General features: G+C 50.9%; 1 protein-coding gene across 1 annotated transcript; it reads right to left on the minus strand.

Annotated features, from left to right (window-relative positions):
* Window positions 1-1,586: 1,586 nt before the first annotated feature.
* Kcng4 (potassium voltage-gated channel modifier subfamily G member 4) lies at window positions 1,587-9,864 on the minus strand. Its single transcript, XM_050165309.1, has 2 exons — window positions 9,112-9,864; window positions 1,587-2,357 (listed from the first exon to the last, which is right to left on the minus strand). Exons 1-2 carry the CDS (start codon window positions 9,862-9,864, stop codon window positions 1,587-1,589), a joined length of 1,524 nt encoding a protein of 507 aa, XP_050021266.1.
* Between the last annotated feature and the right edge of the window lie 13,063 nt (window positions 9,865-22,927).

Genomic DNA, 22,927 nt, shown 5'->3' on the forward strand with positions numbered 1-22,927 from the left:
TCTGCTGGGGGAATCAGAGGGCGTGAGAGTTCCCACATGGGCAAGACGCCCTTTAGCTTAGATGTTGGGGCTTCTCTGGAAAGTCATTGGCTATGGGCTGCAGTCAGGGGAAGTGAGCCCGGCACCCAAAAGGGCTCAGTTCAATACTGGCAGAAGGACCAATAGTCAGATATGTATTAGCAGGGCTGCAGTATTGACTGCATGCCACACCTGAGCCATGTCAGACTCACAGGGCCCCGTCTATCTCACTGCCCTTGTCCTTTCTCCAGTGGCCTTACAGCCAGGAGTGGATGACAGTGCAGCTGTGTCTCTGCTGGGAAGTGCCACGGAGATGTCTCCCAGGTGTGCTGTGCCAGATTGGTAGTGATGTGGGGGAGGTGAACCCACGGGACATTCCTGGATGGATGTCACTCCCACTTCGGCTTGGACTGTCATCCTTGTCCTCACGCCTAGCACAGTCACAGTGCTGTCTTCTGTAAGGCTCTGAGACCCACCACCTCCTTCTCCCAGTCTGCTCTGCCCCCCACTCCTGGCGCCCCTCCAGCACTAGACACTGTGTCTTGGGAAACTCTGGGGGTACCGACTGCTCAGGGGCCTCTGTTGCTTCCTGGTTTATCTCTGTAAGTCATGTTCATAGCACGCTGCCTCCTCTGTGGATCCAAGGGTCCAGTCTGCTGACAGAGGAGCACACGGATACGTGGATGCACACAGACACCAGGGATGCCCAGCCTCCATCAGTGGGGGTCAGATGTGGAGAGCTAGAACCAGGCAGGCCTAGGGCTGTACTGCCGAGCTGTGTCGGTGATGTTTAGTTGATTGGGGAAAGCTGAGGCTCCTCCTGGTGCTGCTGTTCTCTGAAAGGACATTGTATGGTTCTCAGAGTCTCCTTGTCAATACTAAGAGCTTCAGAACCAGAGTGTCCACCAAGAGTCCAGCTGGCCAGCTGGGTATTTGCAGGTAGTCCTGTGGCCCAGGTCTCTAGCAATGTCAGAGGTGACAGTAGGCTTGCTGCCATGAGACCCTGACAGGATTTGTTTAAGTGGCCAGGGCTGCCTTCTTGGCTAAGAGCTTCTAGAACAGTGAGTGCTTCTGCTGCATTTGGAAACTCAGCTGGCTGTGGCAGGAAGCAAGAGAGCACATGACCTGCCTGGAAGCCTTGCGGGCTGCATGGAGCTTTGAACAGGTCTCAGTGCCTGAGCCCTCTGGGGTGGCATGAACCCGGAGAGGGAGTCTGGAGGAGAGGATGGAAATCTGCAGACTTCGCATTTCACTATTAGCGGTGGTCAGTTCAGTGAGCATCCAGGACCCAGGGTGGAATAGCACAGAGTCTGCAAGGGAGGGGAAAGAACACAGGGCCACCGACTCAGCCTACCAAGATGAACTGTGCCCAGTAGCTGGCAGGGAGCTGGGGAAGGACAAGGGATGTGCCCAGGATCACACCAGTGTTGTTATGGCCTGGCCCCTTTCCTGCTTTGGAACTCAGCATTCTGAGAACACACCCCCAGATGGTCCACAGGAGAGGTGCAGGAGCTTGTCTCAGCCATGGGATGAGTTGAAATTACGGCGCATTCCTAAGGCGGTAGGAGTTACACGTAGCGGATGGGGGAGACCAGGCCCTCGGGGACCAGGTCATCCACATCGCTCAGAAGCTCCCTTTCGCTGGCCGAGTTTGTGTTCTGAAGACGCCGGAGGCGGGCCTGGACCTGCTCCTGCTCCCGCTTCAGCTCCAGGTAGGAATGGGAGAAGGTGTGAAAGATGGATGTAGCTGGGAAGGCCATGATGAGGATACCGCTAAGAATGCTGCTCAGAGCCACCATCTGACCAGGAACGCTGCGAGGAACCATGTCCCCATAGCCCACTGTGGTCATGGAGATGATGGCCCACCAGTAGGACGCGGGGATGCTGGTGAACTCTAGGACCCTTCCAGACTCATTCTCAGCCACGTAGACTAGAGGGGAGAAAAGGGTGACCGCCACACCTAGGAAGAGCAACAGAAGGCCAAACTCCCTGGCACAGCGACGCACCGTGAGACCCAGCGTCTGCAGCCCCAGCGAGTGGCGGGCCAGACGCATCACGTAGAGGATACGTAGCGCCCGCAAAACACGCAGCACCAGTCCGACTTTCTCCAGGTAGGAGCTGCCACTCAGCCTCTCGCCTGCCTCCGCGGACTCCTCGGACACCACAAGCGACACGTAGTACGGGGAGATGGCTAGAATGTCGATGACATTCAGGGGCCCACGGAAGAACTGACACTTGTTCCGAGCCTGGGCAAAACGCAGACAGAACTCTAGGGAGAACCAGGCCACGCAGATGGTCTCCACCACGAAGATGTAGTAACACTTTCTCGTGCATTCTCCCTGGGGTGAGAGAGCCATAGAATCACGGGTTAGTCAGCGGCCCTCAAAACCTGGCACAACGGCACAACCACTCCAAAGAGGAAGGATTTATATGGGTTCATGGTTTCCGAGGGACGGCCAGCCATGATGGAGAAGGCACCGTGAAGTAGCTTCGTGGTGGCTCTGTGGGAGTGTGAAGAAATGGTTTCCCTCTGAAGAGCCTTGCTAGGTGTGTGTGTGTGTGTGTGTGTGTGTGTGTGTGTGATGGCCAGAAAACAATCGGGGCTGTAATTCTTCAGGCTCTATCCACCTTGTTTGATGGGATTTTTGTTTTTTGAGACAGGGTCTCTTACTGGCCTGGGGCTTGCCAAGTAGGTCCTTGTGCATGCCAATCAAACAACTAACCCACCAAGCCATCTTTCCCAGGTCCTAGAGCCATGGTTCTCAACCTTCCTGATGCTGCGACTTTAATATAGTTCTTCATGATGTGGTGACCCCCGAACATAGTTATTTTTGTTGCTACTTCATAACTGTAATTTTGCTACTGTTATGAATCATGATGTAAATATCTCATATATGTAGGGTATCTGATATGTGACTACCCCCAAGGGGGTTGTGACCCACAGGTTGAGAACCACTGCCCTGGAGACACAGCGTGTCCTTGCTTTGTCCTGTGGGCTGAGCTGTCCATTGTGTGGTTGTACATGGCAGATCAACCTGGTGGAAAGCCAGATTTCCTGTCTCTGTTACAGCTATGGCCACATCTTCTCACCTATAGAAGAAGCATTGCTAGGTCAAGGGCATTGGCCGAGGCTGTGAGCTCCTTACACTGACCCCTTTCTTGGCTCCAGGACAGTAAAGGGGCTTGCCACAAAGAACCAACACCCCAGGGGAGAATGAAACAGGCAAGTAGAGAAAGCTGGGTTCAGTGACCAGCAGCTGGGGAAGGTGACTCTGGAGGGCCCAGCAGGCCCCAGCAGGCTGAGCTTCTGCCTCTGGTGCTGGTGTTTGGCTATTCAAGCCATGTACACTCTGTCCTCCCTCCCCTGGTCTGGGCCGTCGGCCCTCCCTGCACTGCAGCAGACTGGCTCTGCCTAGTCACTCCGCCTGCATCCCGCTCTGCCCTGCATCCTAACCAGCCTGGTGTCCGCCTGCAGGAGCTGGCATCTCTGCAGCCATGCTGGGACACAAGAGATGGATGTAGGGCTCCAGTTGAGGATGTGATGTTCAGTCCAGCCCTGCCTATATAAAGGAAAGAGAGAAGAAGAAAACAAAACAAAAACAAAACACTTGTTTCTCTCTGAGGAAGACTCTGGCTACTGGGGCCAGGGCAGTTTGGTCTACATTGTTCTCATCTTTCTGGATGTGGGCACAGAAAATTTTGGTTTTGGGATTCCTCCTAATCCCAGGCCAAGTGGGGGAATCAGCCTCCATGGCACATGCCTTATCTCTGGGGGTAGTGAGGAGAGCGCTGCTTATTCCAAAAGTCAAGGTGAGCCAGGCCTGAGGAGGCTTTGGTAGAAATTAAAGGACCACACAGGCATATAGTGCCTAGCAAGCCAGCAGCCACAGACAGGCAACAGTTGGGACTAGGGGAGGCTCACCTCCATGACTCCAACCATCAAAACAACTGCTCAGCCAGGCAGTGGCGGCGCAGGACTTTAATCCCAGAACTCAGGAGGCAGAGGCAGGTGAATCTAACTAACTGAGTTCGAGGCTGGCCTGGTTTTGCAGAGCAAGTTCTAGGACAGGCTCCAAAGCTACCAAGAGAAACCCTGTCTTGTAAAACCAAAAAAGTAAAATAAATAAACAAACGACTGCTCAGGGAACTCTAGGTTGACTGGGGAGGGTCCAAGGAAAATTTTGGGGTGAGGGAAATAGTCTAGATTGACAAGGGTGGGATTGGTGGGATTGCAGGGGTGTGTTTTTTTGTCTGTTTTTTTTTTTAAAGCTGTTTCAATTTGCGCACCTGAAAATCGTGATTAAAAGAAGAATGAGGGCTGACAAGATGGTTCAGCGGGTTAAAGTTCCTGCGGCTGAGGTAAGCTCGACAAAGTGCCTGAACCCACGTGGTGGAAGGGGAAAAACAGCTCTAGAAAGTTGTCTGAGCTACACACACACACACACACACACACACACACACACACACACACACACGGGCGGGGGAGGAGGGAAAATGAGAGAGGGAAAGGGAGGGAGGGAACCTGATGGTCTGGGTTACAGGGAACTTGAATTTAGGGAACAACGTGGCAGCTCCTCCAGAGGTTACACTCACACTCAAGACTCAGCAAGGTCATGCCTGTGTGCACACCCAACAGGAATGAAAACTGGGAACAGACACAGCATTCCTGAGTCTCCTGCCTATACCTTTGGGATTATAGGTGTGAGCTACCACACTTGGTTTACACACTGCTAGGGATCAACTTCACACAGGCTGGACCAACACTCTTCCAACTGAGCACCAGACCCCGGCCAACAAGAGGAAACCCCACAAAGGTCACCGACCAATCCCCCAATGAACAATAAGCATGGCTCAGCCAGATGGCAGCGGTGACAAAGCAAAGGAATCTGGGTTTCCATGGGTCACAGTCCCAGGGTCTGATTTCCTCGGGGGTGTCATTAAATCCCTGTGCCCTATGGCTCTCCTCAGGAGAAACCGGCCAGCCTTAACAGCTGGCTGACTAAATAGAGCCCCTCTCTGCCTGCCTGCTGTCCCCTGAGGACAAATAAGAAAGACAAGGGATACACTAGAGAGAACAAACACTTTTTATGTAAATGTCGAGGCACTGTCTTGAAAGAACAAACATTTTAGGATTGCCTGGCTTCAGCCTCCCTGGCTCTTTGAAATATAATCCCCAACAAAAGCAGAGAAAGGGCAGCATGTACAAAGGTGACTCCACCAGAGAGGAAGCACAGGGACACTGTGGCTGTCTCTGAACACGAATCCCTCTTATCCCGTGGGACACGGCTGCCAGTTTCTCAGGGACAACTCTGGGCTGCCCAGGACGGCAAACTGGTGACCTGCCCCTAATTTGATTTCCCCAGTGGCAGTGGCGTTAAACCCGGCCTGGGTTTGCACTCTTGGTCATTTTCAACGCCTGAGGCCCTGCGATGCCCTCACTCCTCTGCACAGGGAAGCTCCTGACTCCCCGACGCTGTCTTCTCTCCCTGCAAAAGGAGGACAGGCATGTGGAGGACACACATGTGGTTATTCAGCAGCTGCAACCCGGTATCCCTGACTGGGATACGGACATTGCTTAATATGCCCTAATCTTCAGAAGCAAAATCGACATGTAGATATCCCCGTGAGCAAGCAGACCTTGCCATGGCATGCTTTGTGCTAAACAACTGCTGGGGTTGGGGGATGGGGATGCTCCTGGTGGCACCTCCAGTCTCAGGGTGGAGCTCTGCCTCTGGAAAGACTGAGGATTTGAGTGTTATATTTCTTTTTCTTTGGGAGAAAACATTGGTCAGTTATAGTACAAATCTCAGAGTCAGCTCTCAGAGGTTAAAAGCTGTAGGATCAGAGAAGCAGAGTGGCCAGTCACTAGAGTTCTTACCTCTCTACCAGTGCTCAAACCAAAAGGACAATCCTGTCCTCAGACTGCACTGAGCTCCTGTCTCCTCCCGCCTTATATTCCTCTCTCCACCCCTATCACTCCTGTCTCTACCTCCCTCGTACTAGGATGAAAGGCGTGTGATCCTAAGCAAATGCTGGGATCACCTTAGTGTGAGCTGTTTCTCTTTCAGACTGGATCCATTTCGTGTGGCCCAGGGTGATCTTGAACTAACAGAGATCCATCTCTCCCCAGAGTCCTGAGATTAAAAGGTGTGAGCTACCACTCCCTGGCCTCTAGTGCTTAGCTCTACACTCTCATCTCCAGGCAAGCTTTATTTGTTAGATCATAAGCAAAATATCACCACATTCAACCAGATGAAACACATTTTGTTCAACAAATATTTGTGGAGACCTTATCCTGTGTAAGGTGTATGCTGGTTCTCTGGTCCAGCTGTACTGTGTGGGGCAAATCTGGGAGGAAGCGATGGGTGTGTGTGTATACATGTGTGTGCATGTGATGTGAATGCAAACATATGCATGTGTGGTTTTAATCTGCCTCCTTGTCTTTCATAATCTAATATAGATGGAGGCTTGGGTGGTAAGAGAGCTGTAGTGTGAAGTTGGAGAGAAGCCATGTTCTACCTTAGGAAACGGTCTAGCTCTATTTTCAAGCTTTTCATCTGCCTTCCGAACAAATGCAGGCTCCTATTTCAGCTTTGAGACTCTTCTAGCTATTGACTTTACAAAGCCAAGAGACTCAAAGAGAGTCTCAATGGAGGAACTGCCTTGATCAGATTGGCCTATTGGCATGCTCATGTATGTAGGAGGGCCCAGTCTACTGTGGGCAGCACTGTCCCTAGACAGGCGGGCCTGGGCTGTGTAAGAGAGCTAGCTGAACAGTAACCAGTAAGTGGCCTTCCTCCTCCTCTGTGGTTTCTGCTTCAGGTCCTTGCTTGAGTTCCTGCCCTAACTTCCTTCACTGATGGCCTGTGATCTGGAAGGGGGAGTCAAATAAACCCTTTCCTCTCCAACTTGTGTTTGATCAGGATGCTTATCTGAGCAATAGAAAGCAGACCAGGACACAGACCATCTGGTTCCTGGGGTCCTTGGTGTCCCACAGCTGTCTGCGAAGAGAATGTAGGGGTGCACAGGTGTGGTGGATTATTAGTTTAAGATGTGTTACATTTGTTTATGCTGTGGAACATTTGTTTAATATTTATTTAAAGATGTGTTGCATTCTTTTATGTTGCATTTGTCTAACTCTGTGAAGCTGTGTTACTTTGCCTGCCTAAGACACCTGATTGGTCTAATAAAGAGCTGAATGGCCAATAGCTAGGCATAGAGAATAAATAGAAGGAGAAAGAGAAGAGAGGAAGGAGCAAGAAAAGGAAGAGAATAACAGGATGCCAGGAGCCAGTCACCCAGCCACACTACCAGCCATGGAATAAGAAGGAAAGAAAGGAATATAGAAAAGAGAAAGGTAAAAGCTCAGAGACAGAAGGTAGATGGGTCAGCAAGCACCTTTACTCACGGTTTACCCACAGAGCCATCTCACTGGTCTGAGAGTTAAGTAGAGGGCTGGAAAGATCTGCAGGCGAATTTCTCTCCAGGAGACAAGTTCCACCTAGGGCTGTCACCAGGCTTAAGCCTTTTTTCCCCTAGTGTTACTGGCTTGTTGGGGGTTAGGTCGTGGGTCCTGGCAGACCTAAAGTGACCTTGACCCGGAGGAAACATTCTGCCTGTGTGTAGTTGGGGTTTTTTGTTTGTTTGTTTGTTTTTGTTGTTTTTACTCTTTGCTCTTTGTGGGACCTGCCATCCAGCTCCCAAATAATCACACAGAGTCTTATTCATTTTTATGAATGCCTGACCTTAGCTTGGCTTATTTCTTGCCAGCTTTTCTTAAATTATCCCAGGCCTGATGGCCCAGGACCCACATGGTAGGAGAGAATCAACTCTTGCAAGTTGTCCTCTGACCTCCCCATGCATGTCCTCTAGACCACATGCATGCTGAGGCACATGTGCCTGAACACACACACTTTAGAATTATAATTACAATGTAATTTAAACACAGACTTCACATCGGAACCCGAAGATGATTTGGGGGCCACTGGACATCTCTATTAATTTCTCTTTCCACAATATGGCCACATTGATTAATCACCTCTCTGGCTTTCACTATTGTTTACTTGGTCTGTTGAGGATGGGTGGCCAAGCCTAGCTTGTTGGGGCTGCCAAGGACCAGTCTCTGAGTTCTCCCCCAGAGATACTAAGAGACTTTGTAGGAGGTGGCAACCAGAAAAAGAAGGGTCATGTGTTTCTGCTATAATCTATCCCTCAGCCAGAGGAAATACATGTAGCATAGTTGAGTCTCCATCTGGGGAAGGGTTGGCTCATGTGCAGGCATCTGGATTCTGAGCCAATACTTAACATGAAGTAGTTGTTCGATAAACATTAAAGGCAATACATATGGGAACATTCAGAGAAATGTCTCGCATTTTACTGAGGAGGTAACTGAGATCAGTGAGGACCAGCACTCTCCACCCCCATCACAGGACCTGGGAAGTGGATGATGGGTCTTCCCACTGTCCCAAACCAGACATGATTTTGTCGGTATCCAGGGTTCCCTACAGAGCCAGGAACACATAATGACTTCAAGGGTCCCCATCTTGCCAGTAAAGGTGAAAAAGCTTTACTTGTGGCTGGGGTGTCTAAAACTGTATACTATTCACATAGGATAGTGTTCATATTCTCCTAATTAAATGAAGACATTTAGCTGGGTGTGGGGACACATGTTTGTCCTTCCAGCACTCAGAAGGTGGTAGCAGTAGAATGATGAATTGGAAGCTAGCCTTGGCTGGATAGAGAGCTCTCGGCCAGCCTGGACTGCATGAGACCAATCTTAAAACAACAACAACAACAACAAAAAAAAAGGACTAGAGCTCAGTAATGAGAGAGCTTGCCTAGCATGCAGGAAGCCCTGGATTCGATTCCCAGTAGTGCATAAAACAGGGTTGGTGGTATACACCTGTAGTCCCAGCATTCAGGCAGTATAGGCAGGACAATCAAAGGTTTAAGGCCTCACTGGGTAAGTTGAGGCAAGCCTGGCTACATGAGACCCTGTCTCCAAGGGAAAAAAAAAAAAAGGAAGGAAACTATTTCCATGGTTTCCTAAATGTCCCTGAGCTGTCCCATGGTCCCTGATGGGCAACCACTCACCTTGTCCTCCTCAGCCCTGAAGTCGGGCATGGTGCTCACACACAGACTGACAGCCGTGGTGGCCACGAAGAGAATGGAGAGGCAGGCAAAGACTTTCCCGGGCAGCCCCGACTGTGGGTCCTCCACCATCTCACGCAGCTGGTTCATGCTGCGGGCCCATCGGGAAGACTGTACTTCAGAGTGGCAGGCCTGGCGCTGCTGCTGGCGCTGCATAGCCTCCTCCCGGCGCAGCTCCGCTGCCTCCTCCAGCTTCTTCATGAGCTTGCGCAGGCAGCAGCGTTCCAGGTTGGCTTCCTCGATGCCCCAGTAGCTCAACTCTTCCCGGAACGACAGCGCGCACATCTCCCGCAGAAGCACCAGCTTTCCAGCGGCCAGGAAGCTCACGATTACCCCGAAGGCATTGGGGCTCCTGTCAAAGAAGAACTCCTGGCTGTTCTCGTCATAGTCATCACAGAGCTGTGTGATCTCCTCGTAGCTGCGACACAGCCGGAGTCTGCTCAGGCGGCTTAGCGGGAAGGCATCCAGGGTGCTCCAGGGCAGCAGATACCGCCTGCCTCCCACGTTCACCAGGATCTCCTTCTTCAGGTCTGCCTCTGGAGAGGCGTCCAGGGTGCCCACCTTCCGGGCTCTGCGGTAGTAAAGGCCCTTGACTGACTGAGGCTCTGGACCAGGCCAGAGCTGGCTCAAGGGGCTGCAGGAGCCGAAGTGATGGTGTCCAGGACGCAGGTCCCTGTCTCTGGAAGACGTGGGCATCGCCACAGACTGTGGGGCCAGGGCTCACCTGTCGGCCTCCAGAAGAAGAAGAACAAAAGAAGGAAGAGAGCATGAGTCTTGGTAGTACAGACATTGTTGCATTTGTGCATTGTTCCTGCAGCTGCTTCGGCCATCTCTGAACCTCCTGTTTACTTCTTGGTTGCCGGGCAGTTACTATGTGCCTGGGTCATGCCATTGGACACATCCCTACCCCTGTGGAAGCAAGTACATCCATGATACAGATGTGCTTCCCACTACACGAAAGAGGGAGGGACTTCAGTTCATCTCCTTCTCCCCGACACAGACATTTTGAGAATGGAGATGGAATGGATCCTGAACTGCACCATCCCAGACTATGGGGTCTTGAGCATTGGCTTCCTGTCTCTCTCTCTTCGCTAACGTTGAGCCTTGGGTTAGCCCTGCAGGGGGCCCCGTGTGGCTGTGTTCTGAGGAGTGACTCAATCTCTCTGGACCCTCTCCTTGGTCTGTGTGAGTGGAGAAGCTTGACTTTCCACTCTGTGGACCAGGTTAGTGAGCGACGCACACATGCAGCACCCATAACGGCCACTTCTAGGTGCCCTAGCACAGCCAGTCTCTTTCACAGACTCATGCCAACCGTCCCATGAGGGAGACAGGCACAGTTCACCTTGGCAGATAAGGAAATCAAGGCCCAGCATCTTGACCACTGTTTAGTAAGGCTCAGTGAGGGTCAGCCACCAAACGCTCAGGGATTGTGTGAAGGCATTGCAAGGCACCTGACTCTCAGAAGCCCCCCCCATGAAAGCTTCACCCCCCCCCCCCCGGTTTTCTCTCTCATTCAGAGGACCCTGGTATGAGGGTGGAGGACACCTCCCACTTTGGACAACTCTTTCCTACTCAGACCTGCATTTTGTGTATGCCTCACCCACCCTTGCTGTGTGACCTTGAAGTGGTTACTCCCCCTTGCTGGGCTGTCTGCAGGGCTCTCTGCAGGGCAAAGAGGCTTCTATAACGCGCTCTCCATCACAGACCTATTTAGGGGGCTTCGTTTAAGACAAGCATTTTTGATTTTTGCTTGCTCGCATATTTTTAAGAATTATTTCCATGCTATGTCTCAACCTCCCTATTGTGCGACCATTTCTTCCGCTATTCATTCCAGCCAGAGCTGTCTCCAGGCACCTATAACCCTACATTGAGAGAGGCACTCCAATCAGGAGCCGATGGAAATAAAAGTGCTTTCCAATTTCAGAGCCTGCTGGATTGTGGCGGCAGGCGAGGAACGAGCCAGGGCCGCCGCGTTTCACGCGCGCTGCAGTACCCTCTGTTATTTTGCATGCGTTCCGTGGTTCACAGCACACAGCCAGTGGGAGGAGAGCAGCCTGCAAAGAGTCTAGGGAGTTCTTTCCAAGCTTTCTCAATTTCCAAAGCAGAAACTAAGTCCTAGAGAGCTGAAGGGACTCGTCCAAGGTCACACAGCAAATCTGAATCCAAATCCACAGTGGTCTTCCTGGTCTGGGGTTCCGTTAGCCCAGAGCCGGAATCTTGCTCCACCTCCTTCCACTGAACAGATCTGATTTTGCAGTCTTTGCTCCCCCTAACAGCTGGCCAGAAGAACTCCTCCAGAGCCCCGGGGAAAGTCATTCTCTCCAAAAGTCCCTTCTGCCAAGCTGTTTAGCCCAGCCACCGCTCTAAAACATCCCACCCCAGGACAAACAAGTTCCTCCCAAGTTAACTCACCGCTAGTCTTAGAAAGTCCGTTCCCAGCCAGTTCTCTGCCGGACATGGGGAGCCCATGTCTCTCTCAGTGACCAGGAAAGAGACAGTTTTGTGTCAGAGAGGTGGGGGGGGGGCACAAACCAAAACCAGCTGGCAACATAGCATCTCTGGCAGCGTCAGTGTCCATTCCTTCTCCGGCCTCCTCTATAGACCAGAAGTGTATTCATTCTGGTTCTGCAGAAGAGCAGGGGCGCAAGTTGGCTTTCTAGAAGGACTCTGAAGCCCTCCTTTCTCCTGAGAGCTGAAGGTCCGAATGCTGCAGGGAGCTGGGCCAGCCGTCCTGCCTCAGCAAGGACTTGGTGCTCCAAGTCCCACAGGAACAGCCAGCATGGTCCTGCCCATGGTGGGGGGTGGGGGTGCTGACGGGAAGGGTTTAGGATTAATCTCTCCATCAGCCAGGCAGCGGGCGGGAGCCGTGGCTGCTCTGCCAAGCACCAGGGAGGCAAGGAGAGTGTCTGTCCTCTCTCCTCTGTGAGGAGGAGCTGAGCTCAGGAGGAGCAGGGGCAGCTAGGGACCTGAGGTCCAGGCTATTGCAGCCACCTAGTGCACTAAGGTGGGGGAGAGGCCAGGGAAATTTGCAGATTGAGACAGACTGACGGGGCCTCAGAGCCTATGGTGGGTATCGGGGAAATGGCATAAGGGGTTAGGAATGGAGAGGCTTGGAGCCAGATGCCAGCCTCCAATGGGAGTACCCTTAAGCAGCTGGGTTAGTGCCTTCCTACTCAGCTTCCTTATCTGTAGAAGGTGCATGAGTGGCAGAGGGAGGGTGGGTGGCTTCCAGGATATAAAATCCACAAACATCTCCTGTGAGCTCAGCCCTGGGTATAGGTAGGGAGATGCCACAAGCGAGTTTCTTGCTGTGCGTCCTTGTTGAGTCACTTCACCTCTCTGGGCCTCAGTTTCCTCACCCGTCAAATGAGGACAGTGAGAACAGCAAAGGTCGAAATTGCAAAAGCATGTTAATATAGAACTCGCTGTCCCTTGGTCCTTAGTTTTCTTAAAAGGTTTTGCAGCCAAGTGACCTTCAGGACTCCCGTTCTGTCTCTGAGAGCCCCAGGAGGCTTGTTCAAGGTCGCCATGCTAATTAGCAGCTGTGGTTGCTTAGGACCATCACTGAAGTCAGACAGAATCTGATGTGGGGGTCCAGGAGCAAGAGGGATCAGAGTCTGGCAGTCCTCAGTTCTCTGGAAAGAGCAACTGAAGTTTCCCTGTGGCCTGGCAGAGGGGTGGAGGGATGAAAGCAGGAGAGAGAAGCTGGCAGGGGGCAGGGGTTCTCAGAGGGTATTATGGGAACCTTAGGGCTCTGCAGAAACAGTGAGGAGCCTGGCTGATGGCAGGGCAAGAACTGGAGACTCAGCCTGTTTTCTCCGCCTTCCCACTGCCCTCCCCCCTCCCCCTGCTGCCTGCGCCACAGTCACTGCTGGGGTCCCAGGCAGAGATGAGCATCTTTGTGAGGGAAGCTGAGGCCCTGTCTCTTCTCTGACTCTTCAGTTCTCTAGCTCCTCTAAGCAAGAATCAAGAATTCTCTCTGCCAAAAGCAGGCTCTCTTTTCTTCATCGGATTTAGTCCTGTCTTGGTCAGGGTTACTGTTGCTGTGATGAAACACCATAGCCAAAGCCACTTGGGGAGGAAAGAGTTAATTTGCCTTACATATCCTGAGTAAGTCAAGGCAGACACTCAAACAGAGCAGGAACCTGGAGGCTGGAAATGATACAGAGACCATGGAGGAATGCTGCTTATTGGCTTCTTCCTCATGACTCGCTCAGCCTGCTTTCTTATAGAACCCAGGACCACCGGTTCAGGGTGGGGGATAACCTCACCCACAATGGCCTGGGCCCTACCCCATCAATCACTAATTAAGAAAATGCTCTACAGGTTTGCCCATGACCCAGTCTTAGGGAGGCATTTTCTCAACTGAGGCTCCCTCCTCTCAGGTGACATAAAACAAGTTAGCACAAGTTCCTTAAGTTAACCACCCTCCCCAGAGTCCATCTCCCTCTCTTAGTTCTCGCTGGGCATGCAAGGTCCAGATGCCAATCTAGAATCCCTGATCAGGGCTCAAGCATGCACATGCATGCAGATCGAAATTTGATCTTAAATCCCATATGGTAATACATGCCTGATATTCCTCTGCTGGGGAGGCAGAGACAGGGATGAAGGGTGGGAGTGTGTGTGTGTATGTGTTTGTGTGTGTGTGTAGAGTCAGCAACCAGCCTGACTTTCTTGGGAATTTCCAGGCTAGTGAGACTTGGTGGGGGTGGTACATGGGGTTCCCCATCAGGGTTAGAATTAGGTGCTCCCTGACTGTCCAGCCAGGTCTGCTATGCCATGGCTATGTGACCCCAAGGCAGGTTTTCTTTTTTCTCTGGGCATCAGGGCAGCTGGGTGACTTGGCTTTGTAACTCCCTGGTCTTTGCGAGTAGCAAGTAAATTATTTGACACAGCACAGGGCACAGCACCTGGCATGCCACCATACAGGTGCAGGAGTTTTGATCCAGTTTTCTCTTTTAGCATCGTCCCTGTCCCTTCTTACAGCAGTGCATGCATCTCCAACAGAGCGTGAGCGTACACGGGCACCCAGGATGAGGCTACTGTTGATTGGCGGTATATGATGCCCTGACCATGGCTGGTTTTATAGGGAGAAAACCTCGTCAAACATGGTGCTTGCCAATTACTCTAGTGTAAATACTCCAGCCATATCAAGGGAACAGCATTGTTCTGCAGAGGGTTGGGAAGGCAGGTGCAGGACAGACTCTTGCACCCCTGGGCTAATGGGTTCTGGGCATCACTGATCTGTGGCTTTCCAGCATGGACAAGGAAAGGCTCCCAAGACAGAATTCTTGGTTAAACCCTGACTATGCAATAGCTCTCAAGCCTTGACTGTGGACTCCTGTAAGGGGGCAGTGCCCTGTGGTGTCTTTCTGGGATTCTGATGGGCAGCTGGGGTGATGGTATGATCCAGAAAAGGCAAAACCCTGAGTGCAGTATTCAGGAAGGTTTGGTGGTGTTTAGTCACACCTAAGAGTGCTAGGCAGGTTCCCTTTTTACACCTCCCCTTCTCCCCAGGATCCATTGACCCCTCTCCTGGCTATCTTCAGTGGTGGCAGAGTCTGTTCTGCCTGGTTTGGGATGAGCACAGCCAGGCAGGCTCCCTTCCTGGACCGACTGTTCCCTCCAGCAGCGGATACACAAAGTGCCTCTCCCAGGCCACAGTGGGCAGGAACACCATGGTCTTGTGGGGTTTGAGTTCTGGCATTTCCTATGCCCCTTCGCAGCACACCAAGAAGCTTTGTAAAGCTGCGGGGACATATTTATCATCTTGCCTGGGGAATCTTGGCCACGAGGTGTTCATTTAATCTGCAATTGGCACCAGCTCTGCAGCAGCAGTACCTGCCCAGAGAGGCAGCTGCAGTGGCATAGAGCTACGGTGCAGTCAATTACCGCCTCTGCCGGCCTGGCCTGAGAGAAAACGGAGATGTTAAGCACCTGTCTGTAGGGATCAAATGGCTTTTTCCTCATTCTTTGGGAGCTTTGGGGGCTTATAGCATCATCTATCTTTTGTTTTGTTCTGGTCGTTTTGGGTTTTTTAAGACAGGTTCTCTCTGTGTAACCTTGGCTGTCCTGGAACTCACTCTGCTTACCTTTGCCTCCCGAGTGCTGGGATTAAAGGTGTCTGCTCCATATCCAGCTTTGTGTATTTTTTATTAATCCTCGGTCTTGGTTCAGGGGTCACCCACCAATGCATGAAGGAGGCAGGCAGACGAAGGATGGGGGAATTGAGAGCTTTAAGGGGCAGAGCCTGAGGTCTCTAAGCGACGACAATGGTGGAGAATAAGGAGCAGGATGGGCAAAGCCTGGTGTCCACATTCAGCTACTGGAAGGGAGCGGACGGCGTGGTTCAGGGAACTAACATCCAACGTCTGCCTGACTGGTATGGGTTAAACAGTGGGCATCCACATCTAGAACTCTCCAGAGAAAAGATATGTAAACCAGGACTGAAGTGGGAAGTAGCCATGTGCCTCCACCTCCCAACGTTCCTGTCTTAATTAGGGTTTCTATTTGCTCTGACCATGGCAACTCTTATGAAGGAAAACATTTCACTGGGGCTGTCTTACGGTTCAGAGGTTTAGTCCGATGTCGTCATGCCGAGAAGCATGGTGGCATGAGGGCAGACATGGTGCTGGAGAAGGAGCCGAGAGTTCTACATCCAGACCGACAAGCAGCAGGAAGGGAGAATGGCACTTCTATGAGCTTCAGAAACCTCAAAGCCTGCCCCCAGTGACAGACACACTTCTTCCAATAAGACTACACCTCCTAATAGTACCACTCCCAATGAACCTTTGGGGGCTGTTTTTGCTCACACTACCACAATTCCCCCACCAGCTTGGAAGTTCTCTGGAGATGGCGGTTTCCCAGTGTTCTTTAGGTGGCCCAGTAGTCCTGGGTCCCTCAGTTAGAAGGTTCTTTGCAGGCTTTCCTTAGTAGAGATAAAACTGGTTTGTCTTTGCCAGCCAAACCACCCAAAGTCACATGCCACAGCCCATTTGTCTCATTCCCCAAAGCGTGGTTCTGTTCCAGGGCCTGTCAATGCTCCAATCCACAGTTGCTCTGGAAGCAGCTTACCTCCCTGGGTTCCCTCAGTGGGGAGTGCAATGGAATTTTGACATGTGTTTCATCTTTATTTCTATGAGAAGCATTTAAAAAGATTTTTTGTACATATTTTCATTAAATTTTCAAGATGTGGTTTGGCACAGCCCAGGGTGGCCTTTATCTTGCTATGTGGTCAAGACTTGAATTTCCTGATCCCCTGCTTCCACCTCTCAGGTACTGACGTTATACGTGTACACAACCACACCAGCTAGATGTCCTCTGCCAGCTACAGCTGCCTCCTGGAGATGTAGAGAGGGCACGTGGAGACCAACAGGACCGTGGGGTGCTAGGGAACTCATGGCTTCATGGTGTGGATGGTGCCTGGGTGGTGGACGCGGCTACCCTGAGCGCTCAGCTTGTGTCAGGTGGTCCCTGTGTCCAAAGCCAGCTCTGTTTTAGCTCTTCATGGTGGGGTAGCTGCCTTTGAGTCACCCATGATCCTGTGAGTGGCCCTTCACCTAAGCTGGACTTGGGTAAAATCCTTTATTTGTTGTCAGTACCCTACCTGTGGTGGCTAAATGTTTGCTCGCATGTCCCCAGGAATGTCACCCAACACCATTCCACACGGATTAGGAAGAGAAGGCCTTGGGTTCTGGGGTCAGGACTCAGGGCTTCAAGGGGCTTCAGCTCAGCTCTGTGGGATACCAAAGGCCAGATGAGATCAAACTGTTGTGAACTGCAGTGCTTTGCCTGGCTTGATTTCCTATAACAGGAATGCTTGCTTTTGTACCAAACATGCAGACAGAATTCAAAATACCACTCAAGCCAGTACCTATTGCCATGAGAGACTATCCATACTACGTCTCATAAGCAAAGAAAACAGGAACACAGTGAGCCAGGCACTAGGTGGCTTTCTCTGACAAGTCATCTTTCCTTTTTATCGCTCAGGCGTCTCCTGGAGATTGAGAGCTCTGTTCTGGACCCCTCCTACCCTGGGTCAAGGTCCAGGTTGTAATTTCTGCCTTTGCAATCTGGACCAAGTTCCTCTGCATCTCTGGAGCTGCTTCCTCATCTGTAAGGTGATAGGGGATAGTATCCGCCTCAGGGGGCTGTTGGAATGATGAATGAGGACATGTGTGTAAACAAAGCATCCTGTTGGGCTTGAGATAAGCAGCCTGAGGCTCTTTGTTTTTAGTTATTTTATTAATAATTCTTAAAGAAGATAAATGCATGTTAGGTGTTTCTGATATTTGATCACAGGATTGTGTGCATGCATGTGTGTGTGTGTGTGTGTGTGTGTGAATGTGTGCATTTGTATTCACCTCCCCAAGAGTACAAATCTCATTTTCTTGCTGGAAAAACCTCCTGACTTGCTTCCGTACTTTTTTTTTTCTTTTGAGAGCTGTTTGCTCTGGACACGTTCCGCCTTCCTGAAGGTTTAAAATCTAGGACAGAGCTTTTCCTCAGAGGGAGGGGGAAGGTCACAGGGAACATCTGCTGTCCTTGTCCTCAGTGTTCTAGATCGAGGACTTACTCGGACAAGACTGAGACACCAGAGCAGTAAAGTAATTGACCTGATTCTCTTTTCTGTCCAGAAGCCTCGTGCTCTACTGAGCCATGGAGCTCCTTATCATAAAAGGCAACGCTCTGCCCCGCTTGTTCTGCTGGCAATCAGAATGTTGGCTTTTGCACCCAATGTCCCTCCTAGGGAAATAAACTGAAAGGACACACAGGGACAATCTGGTGTAGATTTAAAGCAAACCTGACTCAGGATTCGGTGCTGGAGGAAGTGGTTCCAGCAGAACTAGCAGGCCTTGGGGACAGCATGGGTGTGTTGTGGGGGACAGACAACAAACGTTCTCTGGGCTGCAGAGACACAGATATCAGGGACAGACACACCTTACAAAGACATGCTCCCACCTCCTCACCCACTCACCATTCTAGCGCTTTTAGCCAGGCCCCACCTTCCAGTACCATCATCTAATTGTGAACCCATTCATTAGGTCTGAGCCTCCACTCCCTTATGATGTGACCTACCAGCTGAGGACCAGGCTCTGCCATTTGAGTCTTTGGGGGAGACAACATTTGATATTCAGTGTTGAGTCTGAATACAGGTGTCCTGAGCTGGTAGCTTAAAGACCGCCTTGCCATCCCATCCTTTCATGAGAGAAGAATTAATCTGTGGATGTATTTGCTGATTCGCAAGGTGAACTTCCTCTCCAAGGTAGCCATGACAGCTTGCTGACGGGTGCCCACCAACTTGTAACTCCTGGCTGGCTTATTCCTGGTGTCTGGGAAGATGACGGGGTGACAACCCTGTCTGGCCCTCTGGTCACTCTGGAAGGGAGACTTCTAGGGTCCCTGCAGCAGGGTGCTATGGTCAATCCAAAAGACCTCCCACTTCCACCCCCCCACACACACACACAGAGACTTCACACAGTACAGAGATCAGGTTTGGTGTGGTAGCACACGCCTTCACTCCCAGAACTTGAGAGTAGAGGCAGATAAATCTCTGTGAGTTCAAGGCCATCTTGACATGTTCAAGAATTGCTGTCTACATAGTAAGACCCTGCCTAACCCTAAGGTCTATGGCCGCTGTTCAGTTCCGGACTGCAAAACTTGTCTCTGTCATTTGGAATTCCTGTGCCAGGGGCCTCTTGGCACCTGTTCTTATTGCTGTGATAAACGCCAGGACCAAAAGCAACTTGAGGAAAGGGTTTATTGCATCTAAGAGCTTGTAGACCATCATCCAGGGAAGTCAGGAAGTAGAAACTGAAGCAAAGCCATGGAGGAGTGCTGCTCACTGGCTCCGTCAGCCTGCTTTCTTGGTCACCCGGGATTGCCAGCCCGGGTCAGGGGGACACTGTTCACAGTGATGGGCCTTTCCGTATCGACCATCAATCAAGAAAAATGCTCCACGGGCTTGCCTACAGCCGGTCTGGCGGGGGCTTTTCTCAATTGAGGCTGTCTCCTCCAAAACGACTCTAGCTTGTGTCAAGCTGACGTAAAACTAGTCGGCACAGTTCTCCAAGATTCTGACCTCCAGGCTGCACACCCCCACCCACCAGCCCCCCATCTGCTCTGGGGAGAATTTAATTGCTTTCCTACCTAGCACCTTGTAAAGTCTGCAGGCACAGAGGGCTTTGAAGATTAAAGTATGAAAGGAAGTTAATTATTTAAAGACACATTTGAAGTGGGGCAAACTGAACTTTGATTAAAAAACAAGAAGTCTAAATTGCCAATTACCAGTAGCAAGCTCTTCTTCATATGTGGCAAATGAGCAGGGGCTTATCTCTACGTCAGGTGTTCTGACTGGCGCACCTTGACTCAGGCATGTCATTCCAGTTCTGTACATAAGGAAACCTAAGCACAGGGAGGTTGGTGCCTCGCCTAGGGTAACTCAAAAGGCAAGGACAGAGATTTGAACCCATATCTGTGTCCCTTCCTCAGGGTACTATTGGGATAGAAAGATGTATTTGTTCCTGGAGAAATCAGTCCCCAGGGCTCTCTATGACTCAATGTTCCTATGCCCATTGCATCTATTTAAGACTGAGAAATAAACCAGGCGGTGGTGGTGCAGGCCTTTAATCCCAGCACTCGGGAGGCAGAGGCAGACGGATCTCTGTGAGTTCAAGGCCAGCCTGGTCTACAAGATCTAGTTCTAGGACAGGCACCAAAGCTACAGAGAAACTCTTGTCTTGAAAAACCAAAAAACAAAACAAAACAAAACAAACAAACAAAAAAACCAAAAACCAAAACCAAAACAAAAATATAAAAAAAAATGAGAAATAACTATTTGTAATTGATGAGAAAGAAAATTGGGTTCTATGGTATCAATGAGGACACTTAAGCTGTCTGAAATTACAGAAACAGCTCACTACGGCTCTAGTAGGACATAGTCCATTAGTCATGGATTCAATTGGTGAGGATGTTGCTAGGAGGGACCGTTTTGGTGCCTCTCTTTCCAGCATCCTGCTGGGCCTCGCTCGGCGGAGCATTGTCTTTCCATCTGGGCACAGCACCACCAAACCTCATTATCCTCTCTGCTCACTGTTATTAAACACCCAGCGTTGATGAGATTTTCTGGAGGCCAAAACAGTAACTGTGGCTTAATGGGGGACATCTGCGAGCCCAGTTAAGCGCCGAGTGATTGCAGAGACCCTCGCGCAGCCCAGCTCTGCTGCCTCCCAGCAGCAGGCAGTTTTCTTCTTCGCGGAGGCCCCCTTCTTATCCAAGCCTTCCCCGAGGCTTCCTTCCTGTGTGACACCGTGGAGAGAAGATGCCAGGTCAGCGGCAAACATCCAGCAAGCTTGTAGAGTTGGAACTGCCGCCAAGGGTCGTGGATTGAAAGGCAGCCCCCACGTAATGTACCTGGAACCTCAGTGTGTTTATCTCTTCTAGAAAGCACCTCGAGTAACATTTGACCAACTCTCTGGGTATCTACTGGTCCCATTAAGTTGGCATACGGAATTAGCTGCTCGTGGTGGAGTGCCATACACAGCCTGAGAGCCTCCCACTCAGCGAAGGTCAGGGCCTCACTGTAGCACAGACTGTCTGTGTGTAGTGTACATGTATATATGGTATCTCTGTTTGTGCATGCTGTCTGTGCATATGGTTTATGTTATGGTGTATTTATGTATTTATGTATGGTATGTATGTGTGTGGTGTGTGTGTGTGTAAAGTCTGTGGTGTGTATGTATAGTGTGTTTGGTGTACATATAGGTATGCATGGTGTTTGCATGTGTTTGTGTGTGTGTGTAGCATGCACATGAGTGTACACATGCACATATCCCTACATATCCATGCAGAGGCCAAAGTAGGACCTCAGGTGTCTTCTTCTGTTACTCTCTGTCCTATTGCCTTAGGACAGGGTCCCTCATTGAGCTGGAAGCTCAGTGTGCCAGCTAGGCTAGTCAGCCAGCCAGCTCTCATGACCCTTCCTCCAGTGTTGGGGTTTCATGATGTGGGATTTCCCTTTGTATGCTGTGAATATCATTGGTTAATAAAGGAACTGCTTTGGGCCTATAGCAGAGCTACAGGGGAACAGAGCTAAGCAAGGAAAACTAAAGTGAATGCTGGGAGAAAGAGGGCTGAGTTAGAGAGAAGCCATGTAGCCCTGCCAGAGACAGACATCGAAACTTTAGCCCATAAGCCACAGCCACGTGGCGATACACAGATTAATAGAAATGGATTAAATTAATATGTAAGCCAATAAGAAGCTAGAGCTAATGGGCCAAGCAGTGATCTAATTAATTGTTTCGGGGGCCGAGCAGCCGGGAACCAACAAGCGGCCTCCTCAACAGTTTCAGGCACATGCCAGCTATGCCCAGCTTTTTACTCATATGCTGGGACTCAGATTCAGGTCCTGCTGCTTTCAAACCCAGGGTCATCTCTCCAGAGCACCAAGGTGTCTATGTAAAGACTAATGCCCACGTGTTTCTCTCCCATGTGTCCTTCAAGTATTTCCCGGCTAGCAGTTTATTAACTTAGTGACTTCTTCCTGGAAAGAGACACTGGCCAGCACCTGGCTGCCAGGCCTGCCTGCAGCTCTCTGGAATATTCCTGAACTCCTATTACCCTATGGGAGCCCTGTTATCATTCACCCCATTCTCCAGATGAGGACACTGAGGTCCAGGGAGACTGGATACCCCTGTTAGGCTTTTGCAAGTAGTATGTGAGCTTGAGAATTTACTTGTACACCAGCCTCATCAGAGGGGGGAATAAGGGATGAGGTTCTACCTTCCTTAGTACAGCTAGGCAACCCTTAAATCCAGGACAGGCCCATGTGGGCGTGAGGAGCAAGAAACATTGGCTGCTGGGTTCAGTCGGTCTGCCGCATGGCTTCTTTGGCCTCAATACCCCACCAGCCATTTCTGTTTGTTTCTGTCCCCCAATGCCTTCTTCACCTGACCACAGAGAACCACCTGCTCCATCCCCATCATTGGTGCCCTGTGCGGGCATCAGCCTTGGTTTCCTGCTGCCCCACCCGGCCATGCTCCCAAGTGAGACAGGCTGGGTTAAGCGCCTCTGGATTAGGGAGGTGCTAATGACCTAATATCTCAGCTGGGGATTTGATTGATCCCACAGCGCAGCAGGAGAGGCTCCCGCTGATTTCTCTCTCAGATGCCACCACTTCAATTATGCTAAGTCCTCATCAAGAGAGAATTAGGGGAGATAAAAGGCAAGCGCTTGGGGATCCCATGGACCACCTGCTACACAGCTGCATAATATCCATTCTCAGCTGTCACCTGCCAAGGCAAGGTGTCACCGCCAGCCCTCCCTAAATCTAATCTTCCCAGGGCTCATAAGCCCAAGTTTTAAGTGACCTTTTACCCTCCAGACTCCTATTTCTTTAACTATTGGTTCCAGACAAAGAGCAGGCAACTCCTTCCTGTTTCCACTTTCCCCCAACTTTAAGGGTTCCCCAACTATACAAGGCTGGGATGGATGCTGGACTCCAGACCCCACTCCTTGCTCTCTGATGGATATAAGTGTCTGGCTCATTTACCAGCTGCAAAGAGTACCAACTTACCAACGGTATCTCTGGGCCTCAGTTTCCTCAGCTAGAGAATGGGGTGAATGGTACCTTGGGAAGTTTCCATGAGGTCACTGAGGGAGCTTGAGCCATCTTAAAACTCACCGACGCCCACAGGATTTTGAATGTCAGTCTCTGAGCCGTCTCTAGGCCATCCATGTTCCTGAAGAAAATGGCCGACGA

This window comes from Alexandromys fortis, unplaced genomic scaffold (genome assembly GCF_014885135.2).
Source record: "Alexandromys fortis isolate MF-2015 unplaced genomic scaffold, M_Fortis_MF-2015_v1.1 scaffold_165, whole genome shotgun sequence".
NCBI lineage: Eukaryota > Metazoa > Chordata > Mammalia > Rodentia > Cricetidae > Alexandromys > Alexandromys fortis.

Coding starts and splice junctions, on each gene's coding strand:
- Kcng4 (XM_050165309.1), bottom strand. CDS start 9,864: ATGCCCACGTCTTCCAGAGACAGGGACCTGCGTCCTGGACACCATCAC. Junction 2,358..9,111: donor TCAGGGCTGAGGAGGACAAG/GTGAGTGGTTGC, acceptor CTCTCACCCCAG/GGAGAATGCACGAGAAAGTG.